The sequence below is a fragment of the Trachymyrmex septentrionalis genome, unplaced genomic scaffold, assembly GCF_001594115.1.
Source record: "Trachymyrmex septentrionalis isolate Tsep2-gDNA-1 unplaced genomic scaffold, Tsep1.0 scaffold51, whole genome shotgun sequence".
Lineage (NCBI taxonomy): Eukaryota > Metazoa > Arthropoda > Insecta > Hymenoptera > Formicidae > Trachymyrmex > Trachymyrmex septentrionalis.
The window spans coordinates 344,773-354,177 of NW_017305683.1; the positions used below are offsets into that span (position 1 = coordinate 344,773).

Here is a 9,405-nt window from a genome sequence, read left to right on the forward strand (position 1 = left end):
TATCTTAATTATTTCTCACTTTAATTTAAACTTGTACTTTTTATATATAAATCATATACATATGTAGCTTTTGATATAAAAGGAACAAATAATCAGCGAATATACAATTCAATATATGAGTTTAATCTATCAGTAAGTATTATCAGTAGTAATACAAGGTTTAAAGATTTATCGGATAGCCCCTATTTTATATCCCTACCATAAATATAATATCAAAAATTAAATTTGTTTGATTCATGTTTTCTTTATCAAGATTTCATGACTATTCCTTGTTGCATCATACATTGTCTACAAGAATAATGGCAGGACACTAGTAAATATATCGATAAAGTTTAATTTATATTAGTTTGATCAAATAAAGAAAAGTGACGAGCATTGTAGCATCTTCGGCATGATATCAAAAAGTCCGTTATACATACATCTTTAATATTGATTACATATGCGATATTACGTGTGCATGACAAAAATTGTTTATTTTTTTCTCATATATATAGAGCTGTAAGGATTTTTTTAGAGTTTTTTAATACCGTATTTTTTCATGTTGATAAAAATGAGAAAATGCAGTATTAAAAAGTTGATAAAAAATTCTGAAAAAATTTGTAGAGTTCTATGAGAAAAAAATAAACAATTTTTACAGTTTTTCTGTAAAGTTGAGTATTTGAGTAAAAAATTATTGTACAATTATATTGTATTAATTGTACAACTTAAACATTGAGAAAGAACTCTTTAACCAGCTTAATGTTCAAATTGTACAATTAACTCAGAATCACCAAGAGTCCATGACTTCAATTTACTGTTGTATGCGCTGAGAATGGCTTAAATATATGTCGATATTATATTAAATATAACGTTTTCATATGTATTGTTAATCAAGAAATTATGTATAAAATAATTACTTTTATGTAATAATATATGTTAATAAATATACGCTATAGTTAACTGCGTTTACTCTCAATTGCCCTCATTTCACTTCATAATTAATTTTAACGAATCTGAGAGCCAAAATCAAATTAACAAATTAAATATTTGTTTTAATATTCTTACTTGTTATGCGTATTCACATTACGATCTTAATAAATCATTCATTTTTTGCAAATAATGTAAATTTTTATAAAGATTTAATTTTATCTTTCTAACACATTCGGATATATTACAGATATTTCCAATATTCTGAAACAATTAATTTTTATTCTTAATGACAATTAATGATGACACAATAAAACATTTTTACAATCCATTTCAAATAACAAATTGCAAAGAGAAAAATCATTTGTTATAATTGATTATAATTGATTATTTAATGAACGTCTAAAAAATATATCTGGAAAATGCATTGACATAGAATGTGGATCTGGATATAACAAATATAATTTTGTCAGCTCTTGATCCAAATGCAATAGTAAGAAATAAAAAAAACAACAATCAATATAAAATGTATAGTAACATATTAATATAAATTGCTTATAATTGTTACTAACTTTATTGTAAAGTTTATTTAATAATTTTATATCTAAAGATATAGATATCGGAAGGAATGATTGATTATGCAAAGAAAAAATTCACTACGCAAAAACCACTCGAATTTGATGTTTTAAATATACAACTGAAAATTTGCTTACAAAATATATATCTGAATTTTATTTCGTACTTTTATTCCACACTTTGCATTGGTGCAATGATATCAAATGAGAAAGATTTTTTAATAAAGATAATTACATTTTTTTCTTAACGTATTTTTTCTTTACAAATGTACTATAATAGTGGAATTAATTATCGATGGCATAAATAACAATCGATGGCTATTTATACAAAATAATATCACTTTTCTGAAAAATAAATTTATAAATGCACATTTATGAAAACAGTATTTAATTTAACCTTTTTAATGATATGTGTTATAATTAAACATGGAATTTCTATAAAATTTTTTTTCTTTATCTCCAATAATATATACCTCTAGATCTAAAAATTTATACATTTAATATGTCATTTTTCTCTACCTTTTATAGGTACGTAGATTATATAACAATAATAACGTAAAAAATAACATTCTATATTAGATGCTTTTAATGCGTATCTCATCCTAAAATAAATTTCATGCTAAAAATGAAAAAAAATAATTTGAACTTTTAAGACGTCATCATAATAAAAGAGATGTATTTGATACACGATTAGTTTCACAATCCCATTTATTTAGGATGTTATTTAAACTATTTAATTCTTAACTTTATCGTTGACATAAAAAGATTTTGTTTGTCATGTTAAAAGTTATATCAAGAGCAAGTAATACGCAATACTTTAGAAATTGAGAATGTGGAATATAATTCATCGTTTAAAGTTTAAATTATATGGTAAATATTAATTATTGTAATTTAAAGCCAATGAACTAAAGTATATTTTTTAAATAAAAGCTTTTATTAATTGATAAACAATTAATAAAAACTTTTTCCTTAGATTTTCGCAGTTATCTACTTTGCCCCATACTTATAATATTTTGTCGAAAATAAATTAATTTATTATACTATAGACTTTTTCTGGTATATCATAAAAGATACGATTTAAGCAATTGATCTCCTCAATTGTATCTATCGAGTTCGGAAAACATATTTTTTCTTAAATTAATAAAAAATGCAATTATAAAGGTTTATACATAGTGACAAATTGAAAAATATCTAATATATGTAATAGTAATACGAGCGTGTAAGACTTACAGAATAAGCCTCTTAATTCCAAATAAATCTTATTTTATTAAAATCAATATGTTCCCACTCGGTACCATTTTTATATCTATATCAAAAAAACAATAATTTAAGAAATTGAATGTTTCCAGAAAATAGTTATAAATAAATAAAAAAAACGGTGCGTCAATAATATTATTATAAAAATATATGTATAAAAATATTTAAATATAATATTTAAATATTTACATAAAGATGCAATAAGCAAAATCAGGTCAGCGATCTCAGATGTTTTGCTTTCAACGATGAATGTGGGTTAGTGAAACTTTCAAACCGTTACTTGCATCGCGTGATTCTTCCTAAATTAAAATACAATATAATATATTCCATAAAAAGAAAAATAATAACATCTACAGATAACTTCCAAAATAGTTTAAATAATGTCTATTAAATAATAACTATAAAGTAGTTTAACAAACATAAGTATAAATATAATGCCATCTTTTAACATTTTTATCAGTTTTAATAACAGTATTAAGATATAATTACATGACCAATAAAGAAATTTTATCTAAAAAATTTTAAGTCATTATATTTTATTTATATACCATGAGCTTTTTTAATAAAAAATACTCTATCTTTGATATATTTTGATCTCAATAAAAAATATTCCTTATTTCCTGTATAAGATAAGAACTGCCCAAAGTAATTTATAAATCCTCATCATTGAAAAAAAGCATTATTGTTGCTATCCCGATAGCATAAAATTTGTCTTTAGTAAGAATATAAATATTTCAAAATTAAAAACATTTATATTTTATAAAAGAATATTTACATATTTTTAACAAATACAAATATTAATCTCAAAAAATAAAAACACAAAGAAATTCAAAGCTACACAAAACATATTAAGCAGAGTAAATAACTGTTCCACTTTAATAATATAATCTGCCCTTCTTTTCGCGCTGACTCTCATTAGCCTTATATTTCAGTCTTTATATATTTTAAAGATTGAGAGTCCATGTAATTTTTTATTAGTTATTTTAAATCTATGCTGGCTGCAAGATGGATCAAATACTAGTTCCTTTATCGTTCTTTAATTTCATTTCTGTAACATTTGGCATCATATTATTGAATTTTATAAAGCTTTGGATTGCTGAAGAAGATTCTAACATTGAAACATTAAAAATTGGAATAAAGATGACATCATACATTAAACGGAGTAAATAGTTATTCCACTTCAATAATATGAGCCTCTCTTTCCTTAATTCTCATTAGTTTGAGCTTCTTTGTGTTTGTATTTTTTAAAGATTAAGAGTTCAAGTAATTTGTTACTATTTATTCTTAATTTCAAAATATTCGAATCGAATATTTTGTGTCTATATACAATAAATATTCTATTTAGAAATTCATATTTATAATTAAAAAATTCTAAAATATTTCTCAAACAAAACATTTATAGAATGTTCCTTAAAATATTCATAGACTTAACGAGAAGTGCGTATGGAATAGTCTTACTTATGGATAAGATTATGTTTAGACGTATAATAAAAACGTAGAATATTCTATAAAACATTATATAAAATATTCTATACACATTTATAGGATATTTATATAGTTGTGTGATACAAAAATGTACTATGTAAACATGATCTTAATATTTAACGGTGTTTTAATACATCCATAAAAAATATGAATAGTTTTAATAAATGTTTGTACAACACAGAATGTTTCTTTGCTTTTTAAATGTATGTCTTTTCTTAGTTCTTAAAAGAAAAATGTTTTAAAGGCATTATGGCGCAAGAGTGTATTTCGAAAATTTGTAAAGAGTTAAATAAATGTATAAAAATAATATATTGTATATATACTAACAAATATATACTAACAATATATAGTACTATATATTATATTATATGTATACATCTAATATATAAGATGCGTTCCATTTTGTGCTTTATAGCACTTGTAAGCATTATTTGTTCTTGTAAGTTTTATTTGTCCTTGCATAATTTGATAGACAATAAAGATGAATTGATTTATAGGGTGTGAATGTGAAAACGAAACGAATCCACAGTAAAAAAAAACTTCAATAACCTACAGATCTTTTAACGTCCTAAAACCTTCTTTTCAAAGAAATGTGATCAATAATTTCGGTAATTTTTATTTATAATGTTTTTTAACATAATTATAATTGAATATAGTTATAAAAATAATAAAATATTGTATATTTACTATTTATTCATGCTGTTGAGTCAATGACGGTAATCTATTCTTCGGTATTTTTAAAAAATGAAGCTTTTATTCAATTCAACAAGAATCCAAAATTTTATATCAAATAGCAACTAAGATTTTGACTATATATTACTATTTATTAATATTATATGAATTATTCCAAAACTCTAAAAAGAATGTATTTTTAGAGCGTATTTTTCTCTTCGCGTGCAGCTTGTTTTGCATTTTATGTATGAAGATAATAAGTATGAAAAACCTTACAAATATAGGAGACTTCTATCCATAGAATTTCGACAACTATTATCGCAGACCAAATGAAAACGATTGCGTATAATTCGGATAAAGAAATAAAAAATGCGTACATGCGAATGTTACAATCATCCTTCGAATTATGTATTGATTGATCCAAATATAATTTTTAATTACGTATATTGAGTCGGACTAAATTGTAAAAATAGGAAATATTAAAATTATACTATCTGTCAATTTGTTATTTGTAAAAATATGTTCTTTGTTTAAACTTAATGGATTTATGTACTGAAGAGGGTCAAATCTTGACCGAAACGTCTACATGTTAAAATAATAATATTAAACTTATTGACATCTTGAGCTGTGGCTGGTTATGTATGCTTTTTATTTTTTAACCTTTGTTAAACTTTTAGCCACTTTCTAATAATTAAAAATTTGAATGTATTTTTATTTACGATATACAGTCTGTTTAATATAATCGTGACTGACGTAACTTTTATACTATTATTTAAAAATGTAAAAATTACATATGTACCACATATTATAACCCTTTTAAACTAATAAGTTAACCAATTATTGTTATTGTCAATTATTGTCGACATCTTACAGTGTAATCTGTTTAATAAGAATGGTTAAATTGTGAAAATCGTTACATCATAAACTTTTAAACGAGATAGAGAGAAGGATTTTCCTCTACAACACATTATACATAGTCTTACAATTAGTCATTGTACATAGAATCTTAGTCATTGTTCGACTTTTGCTAGAAAACGATATATTTAATATCGAATTCTGTGTATACTAAAAAATTTGAAGTTTTTTTGCTTTGCCCGCATCCTAAAGAATCGAAAATATCACCGGAAGCAACTGCTAAGAATATAACTATTGAGATTATAATATAAAACCTTAAAATATATTCCTAACCTTAAAAAATATTTTCTAATTTATACTTTTACTCCATTTCCTAATTTATAGATTTATTTTAAAATTATTGAGATACTATAATAATAAGAAAAAGAAAAAATTAAGCAAATTGTTACATAAAAAACAATAGTGATATTGTACACGGCGAAAGCTTCCATTGATATACGTGCTTTCCATTCTTACGAAAACGAAAGACATCATGATTCCAAATTGAGAGGATTCACCACGTTTATGCCACGTGTACTGAATAGGACCGGGGCGATGCGATAGTGGCAGCGCGACAGTGAAAGAAGAACTTTCTTCGCAACCATAAAGACCGGCTAGCTCTTGGTCGATCAGTTTAACTTCTTTGTGGAGCTACGGTGAAAGCGTGCGCGAGCAACGGTGATCTTTGATGAAACCAGAATCCACAGCTTCTCTGTAAAACCCGAAAAGAACGGTGTCGCTGAACGAAATCGTGGCCGAATGTTCGTACGGACTCAATATAATGCTTGTCGGTCGTGGAATCCAGCAAAAAACGTGGTGTACGGTGCTACATCAATGAAAGCAAGAACGCATCCGTGAGTCAGAACGACATTGGTGCATTTCGTGAATAACAAATGGGAAAATGCCTTTGTACGTGTTCCGTAGCAAGCTCCCGATCTTAATCCTAATTATGACATTTTTTATATCGATATCAATTGAAGGATATAGACTTCGTCAAAAATTTATAATGGCTCCAATTGCTTCTACTGTAAGTATACTGATTCGATTAAAGTACCAAAATAAATTATGATAAATTAGCTCTCAACAAGATGAAAGAATAGTGAAACTAGTTCATATAAAATTTAAACTATTAAATAGAACATGATATTTTATAAATATATATATTACTATAATTTTTTGTGACAAATGTTTACAAAATATATAATATAACTTTTTTAAAGAATTCTTATTATGTAACTCGCAACAGTATTATAAAGGCAATTCTTCTTTTATTATTTTTTAATATTGATTATTATAACTCATACAGTACACATTATCCAAAAAACGTTTTAGAAACGTTCTTAAGACATTAAGAGAGGAATGTCCCTTGAAGGTCTATGCTGTATAAAAATTGATAATAATTTATAAATTATTCTAAATCATGCCGTTTTAATTTAAGAATTTAATGCTCTTATTTAACTTTTTATTCCTTGACATTACTTAGCATATCACACTATATTATTCAATCCAAACAGATATAAAAAATTTTAGAAATTAGATAATAATTGTAATCAGTCAAACATTATTAAAAGATTCGTGTAAATATTACGTGCGTGCGTGCAACGCTTCCGCTTATAAGATATTTAGTTAGTGTTGAAGATAATTTGACAGCTTAGGCCTTGACCCATTATTCTGATCATGATTACTTTCTCTCATCGTTTATGTCGTATTTGCAATAGAAAGTGAGCGCGTACTTGAATAACACCAGTTAATTATACATTTCTTTCAGGAAATTTCTTTGAATAATTCTCGAATTCGTATCGGAAAATTTTTATTCGATGAAATATTTGGTATTGATATTATTGAGAATACTGAAACAGACGAAGAAAGGCTAAGAAACTGCACGTGTGGTAAGAATGTCTTTCACAAATTAAATTTGTCCTTTAATTACTTTATTAAATCTTTTTAAAAATATTAAAAATATTAAAATTTGTTAATATACATATAATTTACGATTAAGTTATTACGTATATTATCTATTTTTACTATACTTATTTTGTTATAGAAGTAATGAATAATTTGTTTGAATTTAATATTTTTAAACACTAAAAGCATTTAAATTTCGATATTGATCTCAGAATGCGGTTTATCTAATCAAGAGAATCGAATAGTGGGGGGACGTCCTACATTACCGAATAGATATCCCTGGATTGCGAGGCTAGTGTATGATGGTCGTTTCCATTGTGGTGCTAGTCTGCTCAACAACGATTATGTAATTACCGCTGCTCATTGTGTACGGAAGTATGTCTTTATTCAATAAGTTTATAAATAAATACAATCAAAACGTAAATAATAACAATAATATAAATACAATAAAGTAAATAGATAGTATCACAAAATTATTAAGAACGACGTCATAATGTGTCATAATTATTATGAACGTTATTGAATAAGTATCTCGTAGAAATTCTAACATAATCTTTAATGTTAAAAAAAAGCATAAGTGTGTGCTTTATTTATATTTTGATTCTATTTAATATATATTATTGCAATTAAATTAATGTTTTTATTTTTCTTTTTAAGTTTAAAACGATCGAAAATTCGAGTAGTACTTGGCGATTACGATCAATACGTAAATACTGATGGAACTCCTGTTATGAGAGCAGTGAGTGCTGTAGTACGTCATAGAAATTTTGATATGAATTCCTACAATCACGATGTAGCTTTATTAAAATTACGCAAGTCTGTGAAATTTTCGAAAAAGATTCGACCAATCTGTTTACCTCAACCAGGTAACATATGCATTGAACAGAATCAATCATGTGTGTGTGATCTGTTTTAAGATATTAAATATTGTATTTTTAATATGTTAATATATACAGGGACCGATCCTGCTGGAAAAGAAGGGACGGTAGTAGGATGGGGTCGTACTTCGGAAGGAGGCATGCTGCCTGGAAAGGTGCAGGAGGTGCAAGTCCCTATATATAGCTTGACGCAATGTCGAAAAATGAAATATCGAGCAAATCGAATTACTGAAAATATGATATGCGCCGGCCGAAATAACCAGGATTCTTGTCAAGGAGACAGTGGTGGTCCTCTTCTTGTTCAAGAAGCCGATAAGCTTGAAATAGCAGGTAAAACATTTATATTTCATTATAATAATATGTATAATTTTTAATAATATTTTTAAATAAATACTGTTTCAAGAAGAAAAAAAAATTTTACGAAAAAGTACAGAAAAAGAAAACTACATTGAGAGTGATATTGTTTGAAGATGAAGGATTTATTGGTTTTTCAAACAAACAGCCACTTTACGTCCTACTACAAATATCTATGAAAAACTAAGAATTTCTTGTTTTAATCTATATAGTTTTTCGTAAAAGTATTTCTGTCAAATGATTATTATTCCTTCATTATTTGAGCAAGCATGTTGTAAAGCAAATATCTCCAGACAACTTTATTTATATTCACGCAAGTGTAAAAATCCGCAGAAATTCTCAATCAACAGACAAAAAAATGATTTTAAAATAATTTTTAAATATACATTTTACAATAATTATTTATTCAAAATAATGATTTGTATAAATATTTATTAAATTATTTAATATTTATCTATAATAATGATTTAAAAAAATAT

The 9,405-nt window shown here is 25.5% G+C and overlaps 2 protein-coding genes across 2 annotated transcripts in view; both read left to right on the top strand.

Annotated features, from left to right (window-relative positions):
* Positions 1-6,795: 6,795 nt before the first annotated feature.
* On the top strand, positions 6,796-9,113 carry LOC108751631 (chymotrypsinogen B-like). Its single transcript, XM_018491917.1, has 6 exons — positions 6,796-6,816; positions 7,558-7,678; positions 7,907-8,069; positions 8,352-8,560; positions 8,651-8,902; positions 9,043-9,113. The coding sequence occupies exons 1-6, from the start codon at positions 6,796-6,798 to the stop codon at positions 9,111-9,113; spliced, it is 837 nt and encodes a 278-aa protein (XP_018347419.1).
* An 82-nt stretch (positions 9,114-9,195) lies between these two features.
* LOC108751632 (trypsin-1-like) overlaps positions 9,196-9,405 on the top strand; it is a 3,758-nt gene continuing 3,548 nt past the window's right edge. The window contains exon 1 of the mRNA XM_018491918.1: positions 9,196-9,200. Within this exon, the coding sequence (XP_018347420.1) occupies positions 9,196-9,200 (5 nt within the window). The remainder of the gene's footprint in view (positions 9,201-9,405) is intronic.

Coding starts and splice junctions, on each gene's coding strand:
- LOC108751631 (XM_018491917.1), top strand. CDS start 6,796: ATGGCTCCAATTGCTTCTACT. Junction 7,679..7,906: donor GCTAAGAAACTGCACGTGTG/GTAAGAATGTCT, acceptor TATTGATCTCAG/AATGCGGTTTATCTAATCAA. Junction 8,070..8,351: donor GCTGCTCATTGTGTACGGAA/GTATGTCTTTAT, acceptor TTTCTTTTTAAG/TTTAAAACGATCGAAAATTC.